The 20,134-nt window shown below is 37.5% G+C and overlaps 1 protein-coding gene across 6 annotated transcripts in view; it reads left to right on the forward strand.

Annotated features, from left to right (window-relative positions):
- tnn (tenascin N) overlaps window positions 1-20,134 on the forward strand; it is a 63,315-nt gene that overhangs the window by 27,904 nt on the left and 15,277 nt on the right. For all 6 annotated transcript variants that reach the window (XM_051860450.1, XM_051860434.1, XM_051860459.1 and 3 more), the window contains 3 exons: window positions 5,769-6,032; window positions 7,815-7,997; window positions 8,108-8,197. In XM_051860450.1, coding sequence (XP_051716410.1) covers window positions 5,769-6,032; window positions 7,815-7,997; window positions 8,108-8,197 — 537 coding nt within the window. The remainder of the gene's footprint in view (window positions 1-5,768; window positions 6,033-7,814; window positions 7,998-8,107; window positions 8,198-20,134) is intronic.

The following is a 20,134-nucleotide window of genomic DNA, read 5'->3' on the forward strand; positions in this document are numbered from 1 at the left end:
CAAAAAAGAAGTCCTGCTGATAACATGAACAGTGGTACGTGGCGTTGATGCGACCGACCCCAGTTCGAATCCGCCTTTTTTCGAACAATATTCGAAAAGTGAAAACAAAGGGCATAATGGGCATTTATTAGTAGAAATAATGTGTTTAACAGGTAGGTTTAGGTGTAGGGTTAGGGGAGAGGATAGCATCTTTACACTTAGTGCAAAGAAAATGCTGTTATTTTCACTTAGTGAACACACTAATAAGGGTCATTCTCTTTTTAATCAGAATACCCTGATTGCGCTGTATGTGCGTGATTTACAAAAGTAACCTATTAATTATAGTGGTTCATTCAGAATTTGGACTACACTGGTCATGCTATTTGCTATATTTACCTAAAAAAAATCTTACATTAAGTAAATTATGCTGAAAAAATGACTAAATATTTACTTGATTTTTGTGGTTTGTTTTGGCTTGCTTACTTACTATTCTTAAAGGATTAGTTCACTTTCAAATGAAAATTAGCCCAAGCTTTACTCACCCTCAAGCCATCCTAGGTGTAAATGACTTTCTTCTTTCTGATGAACACAGTCGGAGATATATTAATAAATATCCTGACACATCCAAGCTTTATAATGGCAGTGAGCTGGATCAACAAGTATGAGCTGAAGAAAGTGTCTCCATCCACATCCATCCATCATAAACGTACTCCACACGGCTCCAGGGGGTTAATAAAGTCCTTCTGAAGCGAAGCGATGCGTTTGTGTAAAAAAAAATATCCACATTTAACAAGTTATGAAGTAAAATATCTAGCTTCCTTCAGACCGCCTTCCGTGTTCAACTTACGAAGAAAGTGTAAAAATCTCGCAGTTCAAAAAGCTTACGCTACGTCCTACACCTTCCCTATTCAACTTACGGAAAAAGCTTAACCGACGCAACACCAGTTCTGTTTTTTTCGTAATTTGAATACAGAAGGCAGCCTTGCGGAAGCTAGATATTTTACTTCATAGCTTGTTAAATATGGATGTTTTTCTTACAAAAACGCATCACTTCACTTCAGAAGGCCTTTATTAACCCCCCGGAGCCGCGTGGAGTACATTTATGATGGATGGATGTGGATGGAGACACTTTATTCAACTCATACTCATTAGTATCGCTCACTGCCATTATAAAGCTAGGATGTGTCAAGATATTTATTAATATAACTCTGATTGTGTTCATCAGAAAGAATAAAGTCATATACACCTAGGATGGCTTGAGGGTGAGTAAAGCTTGGGGTCATTTTCATTTGAAAGTGAACTAATCCTTTAAGTTCTGGAAACTTACAACTTCCAGGAACACAAATAATGCATCTCAATCAAGTTTTTCTATTACAATATACTCATCTTTTTGAGTTGAACCAACAAGCCACACATGAGTTAAATCAATGCAAATTAATGCATTTAAGAAAAAAAAGCATACAATGAGAAACTTTGTGTACTAAAATACAGCTCATGCCTCTCAAACTTATATGTATGCTTTATTTGCGAGGATTTTGCAAGATAACAAAGTGAGGGGCAACTTTTCTAGTTCAAGCTTCGACATTGTGCAAACTTTACAGAGTAAATTTACTGCTACTCCTATACTTTTCCAATAACATAAGAGCTAATTGAACACTTTGAGGTAGTTCATTTGCTCGTATTAACTCTCTTTTTCAGTCTCCTGCTGGAAGAAAACAGTAAAAGATAGGCCTCATTTGCACAAGGGAATTGTTTTTCATCAATCCTTTTCTGTTCCATGCATTTCGCCCTCAGACCTTCAGATAGAAGTGGAGTGCCTCAGAGTTGGAATGCATGGATAGATGAGCTGAGTTTCAAAAAATATTAGCCATGGCCAGAGCCTTAGGGTGTGACATATCATCTGTGTTAACACTTCTGAAATGGCTTCTTAGGGGAGTTAGGGCACAGTGTAATTTACTCCAAGAATGATAATAGTAGGGAGTTAAAAGCAAGCACTGCAAACTAGTCAAACAGATCAATTTAGCTGTTACATTCTCATAATCTTGACACTAATTGGCCTTGGAATATTACTTGAGGGTTTCAGCTGTCCATAACTTGTCTGAAAGATTTTCCATATCTAACGCTAAAGGGAACAGCCATCGTTAATAAAACACACTCGTTCGTGCGTATATGGGGATGTCTGACTTGTAAAATCTTATGAGGATTCTAGGATGATGATTTTAAAAGTTATACAATGAACACCAGAAGAAATGAAAAATATAGGGGGTATTATATTAAGGCCCTGTTTCCACTTGGTGTTAAGATGTGTTTTGGTTGATCGGATCACAAGTGTGATGGATAAATACAGATGTAAATGGGGTGTAAAATGTTTTGAGCTTGTCCGCTTTCGACCACTTTCAGAGGTAGTCGAAAACGCATTTGATCGGATTGCTTTCGTAGTGGAAACACTCATGTGGTCGAACCGCCACAAAAGCCAGATGGGACTTTAAACTTTGTCAGCTGAAGACCCAAGTTTGGTTTGAAGACGAGAAACGTACCAAGCACAATGTTCTCTCACTATTTCACAGCATTCGGGGTGGTATAGTGGCTATCAGAGCAGAAATGAAAGCTGCTGCTCTCCGTATGTTTCACCCTCGTCTCCGGGCGCGTTCATATGTAACTTATTTTGTCCATTAGATCGAAACATCTGAAAAAACCCATACATTTACCCACCCATAGACCCTCCCCTCGAAGAAATCAGGACAGAAGTGGTTGAAAGTGGACAAAAGAGACGGATTAAAAAGTGGAAATGAATATGTCTCCCTCGTCCACTTGTGATCCGATACCAGGTGTAAACAGGGCCTATGAGGTGTTTATTAGGGTTTGAATGTTTTAGTACTTTTAATACCTAAAACAATGTCCAAAATTATTTTTATGCATCATTATTATATCATGCATCTGGCAGAACAGAGTAAAAATGAACAGAAATGTGTGAATATGACATGTTTTTGTATAACAGAACAAACAGAATATTCCTTTCAAAACCCTTCTACAATACATTATTACAAAATTATTTATGCAAAAATACAATACAAAACAATAATATTGTGATAATTTAACACAGTTAAGTAACTGTTCTATTTTAATATATATTAAAATGTAATTTATTCCTGTGATGCAAAGCTGAAATTTCAGCATCCTTATTCCAGTCTTCAGTGTCACATGATCCTTCAGAAATCATTCTAATATGCTGATTTAAGGCAAAAATATTTTCTTATTATTATCAATGTTGAAACCCGTTGTGTTGCTTTTTTGGAAAATGTTTTGATTAATAGAACATTTGAAATAGGAAACGATCAATTTAAGGCATCCTTGCTGTTAAAAAATATTCATTTCTTCTTCATTTCTCAAAAACAACAATAACAACAAAATTTGAACAGTACTGTATAAATAAAGACATTTGTGTTCCAGGCCTAGGCTGACTGGATTATGTGGAAGTGATTACAATCCTACACAGATTAGACCTGTGTGAAAAAAACGGAGAAAACACCATGAAACGATTCTACGTTAATTGTAAATGTGGTCGATCATCAAAAGATCAGTGTGGCAACTTTGTTCCGACCACAATGAGTCTAGTGGGTTTTGGTGGATGTCTTAATGGCAGATCAACACAGTGCAGATGTTGAAGATTAGATTTACCTTCTATGAAAACAACTGCTGCTGCCACAGGCTTAGACACTGCATAAAACGTCTGTACAGCTTTGTTATAAAAAAAATAAAATGATTGTGACATCATAAAAATGTATATTTATTACAGATCACAATAAAGTACAATTAAAACAGCATTTATGGTTATTTAAAGATACTTAAAGTGTCAGGCTGATGTTTCTCTGGCTAGAAGAACCACCGCTTTTGATTTATGCAAGTGTTTCCAAGTCCAAACAGAACTGTGTTGTAATTGTAATTTAATTGCTTTGGTTATCCCATACAATCAGTCAGTGGGAACATGCATTTCCGGCACTTATGCTTTCTTTCCAGCTGGCTGATGATAATTCATTAGTTCTGCTGGCCTTTTGGGGTATTATTTACGGTTGAAATTGTTATTGGCAAACCCTGGAGAGAACGGCAGGAATGGCCATATTAACTGCCACTGGATGGAAAGGCTCCTGTAGTATTGAAGGAAAACATTTGGCTTCCTGCCCCCTCGCCATGTGGAACAATGTCCAGTCCTGCTGTTCATTCTTTCCTGGGTAATGCGGTCTCCACAGCACCCTTTTTCACCCCCTCATGGATTTCCCTGATTTTTTTCCCCCCTCTAACAGTGTTTCCTTAAATCCACCGTAAGCCGGTGGGTAATGTGTTAATGGAAACTTCACTCCCTGGGCTGCTGACTGTCTGTCTGACTCTGGGGCCCTCGGTTTGTTACTGGGGCCTCCCTGTTTTCTTCCTCCTCTGATGTGCAGTTTTTCAAATCCCTACTTATTGATGGAGGCTTGAAACCACAAAGTAACCAGAGTGAAAATGTAAGATCTCCTTAAAATAGCCAGCTAAGATGTTCAGTAAACCTCAGGATCACCTGGTATTTGGCAAGATGAGCTGCAAAAATGTGAACAAGCTTAAGAAATGAAAGAAGAGAACTGGGAAATAGAAACTCTTAAAGGGATAGTTCACCCAAAAAATAAAGATTCTGTCATTATTTTCTCACCTTCGTGTCATTTCAAGATTGTCTGACTTTATTTCTTCTGAGGGACACAAAATCTGAAGATTCTTTTAAAGTCCCCCTGTGGTGAAAATCAAGTTTTTAATGTTGTTTCTATGTCTATGTGGTGTTTTTAAAATGCTTTAAAGCAAACCATGTGCAAATTCATAAGTCAACACCATTGCTGAGTATTTTCTATGTAAAACTGCAGTGAACCAAAGACAGTTTTAAAAACGCAGTTTGAAAATGCTGGTGTCTATGACGTCACAAACTACCTTGTAACCAATCACGTCAACGTACCAGCAAGCTTTAGCATATCATTAACTGACCGCGCAAGGAAGTCTCAAAAGAAGCCAGGTTATCCCGGTATATTTTTCTGTTGATATGAAAAAATCGGGTAGATATAATGGGTGTATTACGATGTTATGAACTATATGCCTTTCTCCACTGATGTTCTAAGTTGTTCAAAGCGTTGGATACTGATTTTACAAGGCAGCTGTTTGACTCTGAGGTGGCAAATGAGAACATGGTTTGTGTAACATTAGCAACACATTATTAGCTGTTTGATAACATAGTCAAGAAGAAGGCTAATCGTATTAATTACCATTATGTGTCCGACATTTTAAAGAGCGATACCATTGTGCAGTGTTTACCTCAGCAAGATGACCAAGTGGATCTCTAAGTTGGTGTGAGTGAGTGGAGGCGGGGCTAAGTTGCATATTCATGGTTCCGCGTATACTAAATGAAGCAAGGGTGTAGAATTACATTCAACTAAGTTTCACAGGAAAAAAAGTTTAAATATGTAATTTTGGTGATCAAAGATGAGTTTTAAGGGATAAAATTATTGATACAGGGGGACTTTAAATGTAATTAAAGGCAATGGGGACTGGGGCTGTCAAGCTCTAAAATGGCAAAATAAATAAATAAATAAAGCACCATAAATGTATCATAAAAGTGGCCCACATGACTCAGGGTGCAAGTCTTTTGCAGTTCGTGTGAAAAGAACAAAAAATAACAAAATATATTTAGTTCATGAAAATACCCCAATGTTATCTGATGTAAAAGAATGCTTATGAACTCCCTGTGGTTACAACATTGTTTTGTACATCAGTTCTAGGACCAAAAGGCCTCCGTCTGATCAAAGTCACAGATGTATCCCTGCTGGTGGAGTGGGAGTCTGTAAGAGGAGCCGAGTACTACATCCTGTCCTACTATCCAAAGGGAGACGAGGGAGCCATTGAAGAGGTCCAGGTGGAAAACACGAAAAACTCCTACCTAATCACAGGCCTCAGACCCGGAGTCACGTACATAGTACAGGTGTACGCTGTCATCAGGGGCATTAACAGTGAATCTGATGAGATAGTGGCTACAACCGGTAAGATTAATTGCTTTAAATGCTACAGATATACTTGTAATCATGCAGTATTAGGGGTTTTATTTATTTATTTACAGCTTAAAATAGATTTTATGTCTCCAGTGTTTTGTAAAAAAAAGAAATAGTGGTATTTGTGTTAACCACAATGCCAGATGTAGCTAAGCTTGTAGAGTTCAATGAATAGCCAAGAACATATTTTCATGGAAATGAATGTTTGCAGTTGTGCAACAATGGGAAGAGCACTACATCATTTTGATGTGGTCAGTCTTACATTCCCTTACAGCACATTGAGAAAGTGTTGATCATCTGAATGTGATGACAAAGATAAATGGTCAGCATGGGACATTGTCAGTCACTGGTTAACAAATAGTTTGAAAGTAAGCATTTCCTTCACAGAGATGAGAAGGGCCAACTCAGTCTGAAGTGGTAAAATACATGGCTGTAACTCATTTCTGTCATCTGTTGGCAGAATGTTGAAGACAGATGCTTGTAAGAGGAGTACCAGAGACATCCAATCAAAAATATGAAAGAAACAGCATTTGGATTTGCATTAATTTGCATGGTTTGCCACCTAAAAGTGTCACTGCAGCAGAATCACTCTAGCTAGCTAGTCTCCAAAGCCACGCCTCCTCCAAAACACATGAACGCACACAACAGATTCTACAAAGCATCACAAGAGATGGCGCTAAATTACCTTATGTCTCAAAGCACATAACATTACAATAATAATGAACGTAAACAACTTATAGAGCTCTTACTTATGCCACCTGACTGCTGCAGATTCATTTGTCACGGGTTGCCATCTCATAATTATGGTTACGACATGGCATGAACGCAATATAAGCTCATTGTTTTAGTTTAGGAGGAACTGTAAAAGGCGGCTGCTATTTGTTTGCTGGAAATACATATATTGATAGGCATGTAGGACATCCTATCATTGCATTCGGACCAAATTTTTTTTTGGCCCTGAGACTTCGACAGAACATATGTGTACATGTTTTAATATTTAGACTACTTCTATTATTGATTGCTATCAGGATGTAATGATTGCTATCAGGACGTGAAGAGAGTTTCAACCAATATAGCAAAAAGTGTTTATAAAACAAATTGCCTACCGTACTTTTAATTTATTAGGGCCCGAGCACCGATAGTGATAATTGCTCGGTCAATTATTCTTCTTCTCCGAAATGAATTGCATTTTTGATGGCCTAAACATGCTCGAAAACTCATGAAACTTTGCACACGTGTCAGAAGTGGTGAAAATTTACGCCTGATATGGGTACAAATCTGATGTACACCTACAAAATTTCAATTATGTTTCACGTACAAGTATTAAATTTGGTAGACACATGTAACAGCCCAGTACCTACAAAAAATCTGAAAACCCAACAGGAAGTGAGATGTTTTGAATTTTCTCTGCAAAATGTTTGCGGTTTTTGCCATTTCTAGACATTGTACTTTAACGAACTCCTCCCAGAGATTTTATCAGATCAACATCATATTTGGTCAGTCTAATCTAAAGGCTTTTGTGCCAATAAATTGTGAAGATCTCAAGATTTTAAAGAAAAAAATTATCCATGGATGACAAATACATTCAGAGAATATAGGGTAATTTTGCAATACCACTGGTAAACAAAATGTTTGCTTTTGCATGATTCACACCGAGTGTTAAGTGTAAAGAGAAAGACCACTGTCATATTGCACAGTGAAACATAAACAAAAATGGCTTTAAGCTGTTTACTGTGCATAACAGATATTGCCCTGATCTGCTTTTCTCTTCAGAGGTCTCTGGTATTGAAGGAATAAAGGTGCTGGGCCAGACAGAGGACTCCATCCAAGTGGACTGGAAGAACCCTGCGATCGCTGTGGACTTCTTCAAATTGACCCATGCTAGCTCTGATGGTCAGGGAGGACAGGAGAACGTGGCAATGAGCCAGGAGGCCAGAACTAAGCACACCATTGTAGGTCAGTCCGTCTAATGCATCCATTTGCTGTCATGGGTCCCTGAGCTTCAGACAGAGTATTTTGAATTCAGTGACTGTGTAGTGAGAACAACATGAATGTGTGTTTTTCAGGCCTCAACCCAGGAACAGAATATCAGATAGGTGTACAAGCGATCAAAGGTGAAATTGAAGGCAAGCCATCGTACACCACAGGGGTCACAGGTTAGTAATATGCTTTGTTAGCAATGCATCAAGTGGAAAATAAAATTTATGAGTTTCCACTTTTGTTTTTCTGTCACAGTGGGGACTTTCCATTGACGTCTATAGGGCTTTTATATTGAGCTAATGATATTTTCTGTCCCCTAAACACAAGACAGAAACCTTTTTGCATTTTTAGATTTTCTGTAAGACTTAAGGTCATACTTTTTTATTATACAACATTAATATTTAATATGTTTATGAACCCGCTTCGTTGTGTCACATTTTATTATTCTTATGGGTACATTTGGTGCATACAACGTAGATGAAACCTGACCTACATCTGTAAAGAAATTACAACTTTAAAATATACTGAAGAAATTAAGGAAGCGAAAAATAAAAGAGACAAATAGATGCAGAAATCAGATTATTGTTCTGATGTTGATGCTAGAGATAGCAATCTTTACCACAACAATCTTTTAATGGAGGGAGTCCTTTCATGCTTTCATACTTTACTCTCAGAAAATATTTTCTTCTGAAAGGATTCAGTGTCCAATGGTAGTTAAAATCTTTACAACCCAGTGCATAAGACAGATATTTTCCTTGTCACCATAAATCAATTAAATTGCTTCCTTGACTGAAAAAACAACAAATCCATTTTATTATTTTACCCAGGGCCATTGAAATGTGGCAGTTCTAACATTTCTTGCTCTGAAAAAATACACATGTCCAAAACCAACAAATATTCATGAAGAACCCTAGAGGCATCGGTTTCTGTATTATTATAGGTATCTTAGTGGCTGGAGCTTTAAAAGGTAGTGCTCCAGTATGCTGTAGAGCTGATAGTCTGCCAACAATGAGATCTTTATACTAACTAAACCTGTCAAATGATGTGGAAATAAATTACTATTGTGGTCTGTAAATCCCCGTTAGATGTGTGCAATGATGTCTAATGAAAAGAAGTCTTGTGATTTGTGTATGTCTGTGCCTTTTGGAAATGTTGCAGAATAATTCTGATGGACTGCTCATATAATATTCCCCATATTAAAATGTCAATTAGCCATAGCCCTTAAATCATTAAAAGTCATTTTTCATGTTTTAGGCTTAAATTTCATAGCCTAAATGCTTGGACTAATATTTATGGCTATTTAAGAGCTGTAATATTCCCTGTTTAATATTTATGAGTCAGTGCTTTTGGCCCAATAATAAGATCATCCCTTCAGAATTATGGTTAAAGACACAAAATTATGGTTGCAAAGAAAACTTATCATACATAACCGCAGTTATGTTCATAGGACGACTTTAATATATCAAATGTAGGGCAGGGAAATGCTAGATTTTGTATTCAGCAGCATCTGGGTCTTTGTATTATTGCTGTAAGCATAAATATAGTTTACTTTGTCAGGCTATTTACATATGGGAATTCAGCTCTTAGCCAAAGGTGGTTGAAGCTGTACTCTGACTCTGCCGATTAGAGTTTGCCAAGTCTCATAGTCAGCCGATCAGTTCGAAGGATGAATGTAGGGCTGTGAGGCAAGTGTGGTGATGTCTCAGTGTGAAAATAATTGACAGTGTAGTGAAATTTACAGTTAAGACCCGAGGACCAGATATGATGAATAAAGACCAGGAGTCAGAGATGCAATCAAAAAGCTCCTTAATAGTTTAGTGGACAGTATCTCCACCTGTCACGTGGAAGACCGGGATTCGATTCCCCAATGGGGAGACCTTGTCCTTGAGGTTGTGGCCTAATGGTTGGAGAGTCGGACCGAAGGTTGCGGGTTTCGAAGCTCAGTACCGGCAGAAAATGTAGGTGGGGGAAATGAATGAACAGCGCTCTCGTCCAGTCTTATTACCCTTGAGCAAGACACCTAACCCCCAATCACTCACCGGGCGCCACACCAAAAATACAGCTGCCCACTGCTCCAACACAGGTCACTAAACTACATTATTACTTCAGGTTTAATGATTCTCATTGGTTAAGACATAGATAAACTTGGAAGATCTCTCCACACATGGACATATAGTTCGAAGCATATCTCCATTGATTATACGGATGACAGCAGGGGTCCTGGTTTAGGTAAGAAGTGACCCACCATGGCCATGAATCAGTGTTTCTAGGCTTCAGTTTATCTGAAGATGGTCATTTCATCTCCCCTGGGTGTCAGTTGTTCACCTCACTAAGGTCAGGATGTATAACAAAAGATACTGACATACACACATACACAGCTTCTTCTCCAATGCTGGAGTTGTTTGAACTCTAGCTCTGATCAGGAAACTTTCCCAAAACATACTTTCTCTCAGTAAGAGGTTCAGGCAATATTCGTCATTAATATTCTCTAGTGATTGAAAATGTGAAGTAAAGTAAATGCTTTTAACTGTGAATTGGTCACGTAGGAGACAGGCCTGAGTGACCCCAGTGAACTAGGCTGTCCTGGTCAGCTAGAAAATTCAATATATGTTTTAACATGTGTTGGGTGCTTCTCTCAAAAACAAGGTGAGAGCATGTTCCAGTGAAAAGACATCTCATTCTATACTTAAATCTCATAAGATTGAAGAAGTCATCAAATTGTTTAATATTTAGAAGGGTTGATTAATAACTTGATTACAAAACACTCAAAAGGATAGTGTTGTCACGGTACCAAAATTCCAGTAGTCGGTACCAATACCATAAACATTTTACGGTTCTCCGTACCAAATTCGGTACCACAGCAAATTCTGTTGAAACTATTTTACTATTTTATATAGCCTATTTTAAAAACATATTAAATATGGTAATCATACATATAAATATTTGGAGCGTGTGTGTATGTTTGTGTGTATATATATACCTCAATGAAATAAATTTTGAAATATAAAAAAAAAAAAAAAAATGCTCAAACATCCATTTTGTAACAAACGTGCGTGTTTATTTTAGCTATTACTTCAATAAAACGACACACTACAGCCTGTAAAACTATGAAATAAATATCGGTAAATAATGGTAACCTAAATAATAAGAAAGTTAAATATTATTTAAAAAAAAAAAAACATTCGTTTTTTTATTTCTACACAAAAATGCGTCATATAGCCTCCCGCTCTGCTCTTGTCATAAATAAAAATAAATATACATTTTTTTTTGTATCTTTAGATTCAGTGTTAAAAATGACAGTGTGAACGCTAAGTGAACCAGGACTAAATGTATCATTTTCTCTTTTGGTCCGGACCAAAAGAACCAAGAGAATCGAACTACAAGTGTGAACACACCCTAAAAGCTACTGTGCAAATACAAATGGCAGAGCAGTGAATTTCGACTCCATCCTTTTTTCCATATCCATGGAAAAAAAAAACATGTTTAAGCCACCATATATAAATACGTCTTAGATACACAATTTTAACAGTTTTACCATCAATACAGACAAGTTACCATGATACCAGCACCACCAAAAGTAATTAATTGTGTCTGCTTTACTATGAAACACACGCTCATTGTGACGTATTTAACAGATGCATAATTTTGTCGCAAGTTAGAACAGCCTGAACTGCAACCAGTGACAAACAATAACAATACAGTGAAATAGTCAACTAACTAGGACCAATTACCTAGCCCTTAAAACATAAAAAAAATAATTCATCATACCTTTAGCTTACTCACTAGAGCTGCGTTCTTCGTGTCGCAGGAAGTTTGTAGGTAAATGTCAAAATGTGACTGCGAAACAGACTGTCCTTAACCAAATTGTTGCTATAGTAGCCTAATATTAATGCTAGAAAGCCTATATGCACTTTGCAATTTATTCTTTTTAATAGTCTATTGTATTTAATCATTGAAATCCATTTTCACATTCATCTTGACTGAGGGGGCAGGATAGTCCGGGATGAGGGGGCGACCCCACCCCCCTGTCGCACCGGCCCTGGTGTTATTGTACATTTTATATAAAGACCCATCTGATTTCTGTTACCCAATCTGAGCCACAGTGAAATTCTCATTTTCAAAAAGTGCTTGAGTTAGTGTGAATTTTTGAAATATAAAAAAAAAAAAAAAAATGCTCAAACATCCATTTTGTAACAAACGTGCGTGTTTATTTTAGCTATTACTTCAATAAAACGACACACTACAGCCTGTAAAACTATGAAATAAATATCGGTAAATAATGGTAACCTAAATAATAAGAAAGTTAAATATTATTTAAAAAAAAAAAAACATTCGTTTTTTTATTTCTACACAAAAATGCGTCATATAGCCTCCCGCTCTGCTCTTTGCGAGGGATGTGGGACACGAGCAGGAAAGAGACCATTTCGCTTTAATAATATCTTCATGCTATCTCCTGATGTTACAAGGAACTAACACTTGTTGTAAAAGGTCTGAAGAGCGAGTTTTATCTTCACACATTCAGGCTATATTTGATTTAGCTCTGCCAGAAAAAAGCGAAAGTAAAAATCACCAGAGTGTGTGAAACGTGCTATACAAATAAACTTGACGCGCCTTATAAAGTCTAATAACAAGCACAAACTGTGTTAAATAGAAACTGACGTGCAAGCAAAAAGGTTCCTGTCCTTCGGTGTTTTTTCTACTTTACCACAGTAAAGAATGCGAATAGCCTATAATAGGCCTAAAAGCAAACGAAAGGAAGAAACGTTATAATCCCCTGCGTGAGTGAAGATTTGGGAAAAGAAACAGAGATTCCATGTTCAGTGGAATAACTAATGGAATATTGTTAAATTCTCTGCTAATAGGGTGACCAGATCATGATTCGCAAAACAGAATACAAATCTTAAATGTATGGACTCACGTACCTCTCTCATTCGGCATGAACTAAAATTTTCCATGACTGCGATGTCACATTTAATTGCTAACCTATTATTTCTTTTGTAAACAAAGCTTTGTGCTTCACTTGTGTCATATTCAAGTAAATACTGGTACAGCCCTATCAGTGGGTACCGAATATACCCGGATTCTCGGTACTTACCGGTACTACAGAAATGCTGGTATCGTCACATTTTCAAAATTTCAGTACCGACTTTGACAACACTACAAAAGGATATATATTGAAGTGGCAATGGATTCGAGAATGCACCCCTTCAATAGTAGCTACATAAATATAGCAAAAATATGAAATCCTATAGTGGTCAAATAATTGATTGTAACAGAAATACAGGCACACGTGTACCACATGAGCTGCAAGTGTTCGTGTTTAAGCTGTCTACTATTTAGGTGTTGGTTTAATTGAGATCCTTTTGTTCTTAGAGGCCCTTGGCTTCCTTAAAGGGACAGTTCACCCCAAAATGAAAATTCTGTCATCATTTACTCACCTTAATGCCATTCCAAACCTGTATGACTTTCTTTCTTCTGTGGAGCACATAAAATATTTTGAAAAATGTGTTTTGTTTTGCCCATAGTATTAAAGTCCAGTGATGTTCATTGTATGGAAACAAACAGTTGAAACATTCTTCAAAGCATCTTTTGTTTTTCACAGAAGAAAGAACGTCATACAGGTTTCGAACATGAGAGTGAGTACATAGAATGCTAATTATTTTTGGGTGAACTATCACTTTAAATGAGCTTCAGCCGAAAGCACACTGCTTCTTCAGGCTATTTGATCCCTGTCAGTTAGCTAAAACCTGACTTCATATTAGTCCTACAGCGCTACTCCCTTCCAAGCAAAGAAAATTTACTTTACACAGTCGGGGTGTTTCCAGAAAAGTCGCTGGACCCTTTAGCTCTGTGTTGGATCTTTTGAATGTTGGCTCAGAATGATTGTATATTGCTAATAAGGGGCTTCTAGAAGAAATAGTTAGGGTGTTATTCAGAGCCGGCACCAGTGGATTAATGAAAGGGGGCAATGACGTAATTCAAATTATCCCCAGCCAGAAAAACATATGTGGCCCATTCACATATTTGTTGGACCATAAACACCTGACACTACTACAGCGATGAAACTAAGGGCGTGTTCACACTTGGCAAGTTTGGTTTGATTAAAACGAACTCTGGTGCGATTGCTGTGTTAGTTCATTTGAATAAGTGTGCCATCCGAACCCTGGCGCGCACCAAACAAGAACTTTGGTGCGGTTCGACTGAAATAAGAACACAACCCGGAGCAGACATGTAAACGAACCAAAAACAGTGCATGATGTCACAAGATGTGACCCTAAAAAGACAGAATGTCAAGCATACGTGTTTTTTCTTGTCATAGTTGCGATGTTGCCCTTTACAGTTCAGTACAGGCATCTGAACCGTGTCTCCACGCAGCAGATCTTCATTTATGTGTGTTGACACCTTTACACATTTTATAAGCTCTTCACAAGCTCCATCATATATACGCACTTGCAGCAAGTGCATTTAGCCCAGCTCACAACATTGTTTTGGATGTTCAACAAGTTCCGTCGTAAAATATATGTCATAAATAAAAATAAATATACATTTTTTTTTTGTATCTTTAGATTCAGTGTTAAAAATGACAGTGTGAACGCTAAGTGAACCAGGACTAAATGTATCATTTTCTCTTTTGGTCCGGACCAAAAGAACCAAGAGAATCGAACTACAAGTGTGAACACACCCTAAAAGCTACTGTGCAAATACAAATGGCAGAGCAGTGAATTTCGACTCCATCCTTTTTTCCATATCCATGGAAAAAAAAAACATGTTTAAGCCACCATATATAAATACGTCTTAGATACACAATTTTAACAGTTTTACCATCAATACAGACAAGTTACCATGATACCAGCACCACCAAAAGTAATTAATTGTGTCTGCTTTACTATGAAACACACGCTCATTGTGACGTATTTAACAGATGCATAATTTTGTCGCAAGTTAGAACAGCCTGAACTGCAACCAGTGACAAACAATAACAATACAGTGAAATAGTCAACTAACTAGGACCAATTACCTAGCCCTTAAAACATAAAAAAAATAATTCATCATACCTTTAGCTTACTCACTAGAGCTGCGTTCTTCGTGTCGCAGGAAGTTTGTAGGTAAATGTCAAAATGTGACTGCGAAACAGACTGTCCTTAACCAAATTGTTGCTATAGTAGCCTAATATTAATGCTAGAAAGCCTATATGCACTTTGCAATTTATTCTTTTTAATAGTCTATTGTATTTAATCATTGAAATCCATTTTCACATTCATCTTGACTGAGGGGGCAGGATAGTCCGGGATGAGGGGGCGACCCCACCCCCCTGTCGCACCGGCCCTGGTGTTATTGTACATTTTATATAAAGACCCATCTGATTTCTGTTACCCAATCTGAGCCACAGTGAAATTCTCATTTTCAAAAAGTGCTTGAGTTAGTGTGAATTTTTGAAATATAAAAAAAAAAAAAAAAATGCTCAAACATCCATTTTGTAACAAACGTGCGTGTTTATTTTAGCTATTACTTCAATAAAACGACACACTACAGCCTGTAAAACTATGAAATAAATATCGGTAAATAATGGTAACCTAAATAATAAGAAAGTTAAATATTATTTAAAAAAAAAAAAACATTCGTTTTTTTATTTCTACACAAAAATGCGTCATATAGCCTCCCGCTCTGCTCTTTGCGAGGGATGTGGGACACGAGCAGGAAAGAGACCATTTCGCTTTAATAATATCTTCATGCTATCTCCTGATGTTACAAGGAACTAACACTTGTTGTAAAAGGTCTGAAGAGCGAGTTTTATCTTCACACATTCAGGCTATATTTGATTTAGCTCTGCCAGAAAAAAGCGAAAGTAAAAATCACCAGAGTGTGTGAAACGTGCTATACAAATAAACTTGACGCGCCTTATAAAGTCTAATAACAAGCACAAACTGTGTTAAATAGAAACTGACGTGCAAGCAAAAAGGTTCCTGTCCTTCGGTGTTTTTTCTACTTTACCACAGTAAAGAATGCGAATAGCCTATAATAGGCCTAAAAGCAAACGAAAGGAAGAAACGTTATAATCCCCTGCGTGAGTGAAGATTTGGGAAAAGAAACAGAGATTCCATGTTCAGTGGAATAACTAATGGAATATTGTTAAATTCTCTGCTAATAGGGTGACCAGATCATGATTCGCAAAACAGAATACAAATCTTAAATGTATGGACTCACGTACCTCTCTCATTCGGCATGAACTAAAATTTTCCATGACTGCGATGTCACATTTAATTGCTAACCTATTATTTCTTTTGTAAACAAAGCTTTGTGCTTCACTTGTGTCATATTCAAGTAAATACTGGTACAGCCCTATCAGTGGGTACCGAATATACCCGGATTCTCGGTACTTACCGGTACTACAGAAATGCTGGTATCGTCACATTTTCAAAATTTCAGTACCGACTTTGACAACACTACAAAAGGATATATATTGAAGTGGCAATGGATTCGAGAATGCACCCCTTCAATAGTAGCTACATAAATATAGCAAAAATATGAAATCCTATAGTGGTCAAATAATTGATTGTAACAGAAATACAGGCACACGTGTACCACATGAGCTGCAAGTGTTCGTGTTTAAGCTGTCTACTATTTAGGTGTTGGTTTAATTGAGATCCTTTTGTTCTTAGAGGCCCTTGGCTTCCTTAAAGGGACAGTTCACCCCAAAATGAAAATTCTGTCATCATTTACTCACCTTAATGCCATTCCAAACCTGTATGACTTTCTTTCTTCTGTGGAGCACATAAAATATTTTGAAAAATGTGTTTTGTTTTGCCCATAGTATTAAAGTCCAGTGATGTTCATTGTATGGAAACAAACAGTTGAAACATTCTTCAAAGCATCTTTTGTTTTTCACAGAAGAAAGAACGTCATACAGGTTTCGAACATGAGAGTGAGTACATAGAATGCTAATTATTTTTGGGTGAACTATCACTTTAAATGAGCTTCAGCCGAAAGCACACTGCTTCTTCAGGCTATTTGATCCCTGTCAGTTAGCTAAAACCTGACTTCATATTAGTCCTACAGCGCTACTCCCTTCCAAGCAAAGAAAATTTACTTTACACAGTCGGGGTGTTTCCAGAAAAGTCGCTGGACCCTTTAGCTCTGTGTTGGATCTTTTGAATGTTGGCTCAGAATGATTGTATATTGCTAATAAGGGGCTTCTAGAAGAAATAGTTAGGGTGTTATTCAGAGCCGGCACCAGTGGATTAATGAAAGGGGGCAATGACGTAATTCAAATTATCCCCAGCCAGAAAAACATATGTGGCCCATTCACATATTTGTTGGACCATAAACACCTGACACTACTACAGCGATGAAACTAAGGGCGTGTTCACACTTGGCAAGTTTGGTTTGATTAAAACGAACTCTGGTGCGATTGCTGTGTTAGTTCATTTGAATAAGTGTGCCATCCGAACCCTGGCGCGCACCAAACAAGAACTTTGGTGCGGTTCGACTGAAATAAGAACACAACCCGGAGCAGACATGTAAACGAACCAAAAACAGTGCATGATGTCACAAGATGTGACCCTAAAAAGACAGAATGTCAAGCATACGTGTTTTTTCTTGTCATAGTTGCGATGTTGCCCTTTACAGTTCAGTACAGGCATCTGAACCGTGTCTCCACGCAGCAGATCTTCATTTATGTGTGTTGACACCTTTACACATTTTATAAGCTCTTCACAAGCTCCATCATATATACGCACTTGCAGCAAGTGCATTTAGCCCAGCTCACAACATTGTTTTGGATGTTCAACAAGTTCCGTCGTAAAATATATGTCATAAATAAAAATAAATATACATTTTTTTTTTGTATCTTTAGATTCAGTGTTAAAAATGACAGTGTGAACGCTAAGTGAACCAGGACTAAATGTATCATTTTCTCTTTTGGTCCGGACCAAAAGAACCAAGAGAATCGAACTACAAGTGTGAACACACCCTAAAAGCTACTGTGCAAATACAAATGGCAGAGCAGTGAATTTCGACTCCATCCTTTTTTCCATATCCATGGAAAAAAAAAACATGTTTAAGCCACCATATATAAATACGTCTTAGATACACAATTTTAACAGTTTTACCATCAATACAGACAAGTTACCATGATACCAGCACCACCAAAAGTAATTAATTGTGTCTGCTTTACTATGAAACACACGCTCATTGTGACGTATTTAACAGATGCATAATTTTGTCGCAAGTTAGAACAGCCTGAACTGCAACCAGTGACAAACAATAACAATACAGTGAAATAGTCAACTAACTAGGACCAATTACCTAGCCCTTAAAACATAAAAAAAATAATTCATCATACCTTTAGCTTACTCACTAGAGCTGCGTTCTTCGTGTCGCAGGAAGTTTGTAGGTAAATGTCAAAATGTGACTGCGAAACAGACTGTCCTTAACCAAATTGTTGCTATAGTAGCCTAATATTAATGCTAGAAAGCCTATATGCACTTTGCAATTTATTCTTTTTAATAGTCTATTGTATTTAATCATTGAAATCCATTTTCACATTCATCTTGACTGAGGGGGCAGGATAGTCCGGGATGAGGGGGCGACCCCACCCCCCTGTCGCACCGGCCCTGGTGTTATTGTACATTTTATATAAAGACCCATCTGATTTCTGTTACCCAATCTGAGCCACAGTGAAATTCTCATTTTCAAAAAGTGCTTGAGTTAGTGTGAATTTAATATCTGACTGTGCCTTTAAATTTAAGGTAGCACTACATCCTTTGAGTCTGTTCCTGACAGCTACAACGGCTATTAGAGGGGCCTCCGGTAGACAGTATTTTCCCTCTGCTCAGCAACTTATGAATTACAGCACCAGTTACTCCCACACTTTGTCTCACCAAACCGTAGGAACAGGAAATGGTTTTTCAATGCATACTCATGGACATGGCATATTTTGTGAATGTGCATCACAGCGAAACCAGGGTGTATATTGTTCTTCTTGTTATCCAATGCAATGTTGGGTGACCATACTTTTTAATGTAGAATTCCTTATGTTTTACAACTGAAGCATTCACTGACCTGAGAATGAACAGTGAAATTTATAGATCTGATTGTGGGCTTTACGAGGGCCCCCCAAACTGGTTTCTTTTAGCATCAATGACTTGAACAGCACTATGGAGTTTTTAAAATCCCTGGGAACCATAAACAAACAACTTTAAATTAAATGAAAAGCCTCTGTAAAAAGAATAAAATTGCTCAATAGGGGATGTTTCTTCTACGATTGAAGGCATTCAATCTGCCTGCAGACTTTTGTTCTACCCTGAAATCAACGTGTCCTTACCTCCTGCCACCACAAGGGAGTTTAATGCATCATTTGTTCAGTTGAAAGAATCATTGGATCGGACTGATTCAAAGAACTTAATGTCCCAGAAGTGGGTAAACAAGCCCTCACATCTTGATCAGCACTACTTAAAGCTTTATTTACCAAGAAGGTCTTTCAAAATCATTAAAACAAATGATTCAGATGTTTGTTTTTCTCTTGAGCAAGGCAAATATTAACTTTTACATGTTTTTTTAACCTACTAAAAGCTATTACCATAGTGTACATAGTACACTTTGCATTTACATAGTGTACCTATGGTATATAGTTACAAAATATAGTTACAAACACACACAAAAGCATGCAAAGGAGTTTCTCGTGTCTTTCGTACCCCGAGCTCTACATCGATCAGGCATAACATTATGACCGCCTTCCTAATATTGTGTTAGTCCCCCTTTTGCTGCCAAAACAGCCCTGACCCGTTGAGGCATGGACTCCACTAGACCCCTGAATGTGTGCTATGGTATCTGGCACCAGGATGTTAGCAGAAGATCCTTTAAGTCCTGTAAGTTGCGAGGTGGGCCCTCCATGGATCTGACTTGTTTGTTCAGCACATCCCACAGATGCTCGATTGGATTCAGATCTGGGGAATTTGGAGGCCAAGTCAACATCTCAATCTCACTGTTGTGCTCCTCAAACCATTCCTGAACCAGTTTTGCTTTGTGGCAGGGCACATTATCCTGCTGAACGAGGACACAGCCACCAGGGAATACCGTTTCTGTGAAAGAGTGTACAGGGTCTGCAATAATGC

Source organism: Ctenopharyngodon idella, chromosome 2, assembly GCF_019924925.1.
Source record: "Ctenopharyngodon idella isolate HZGC_01 chromosome 2, HZGC01, whole genome shotgun sequence".
NCBI classification, from domain to species: Eukaryota; Metazoa; Chordata; class Actinopteri; order Cypriniformes; family Xenocyprididae; genus Ctenopharyngodon; species Ctenopharyngodon idella.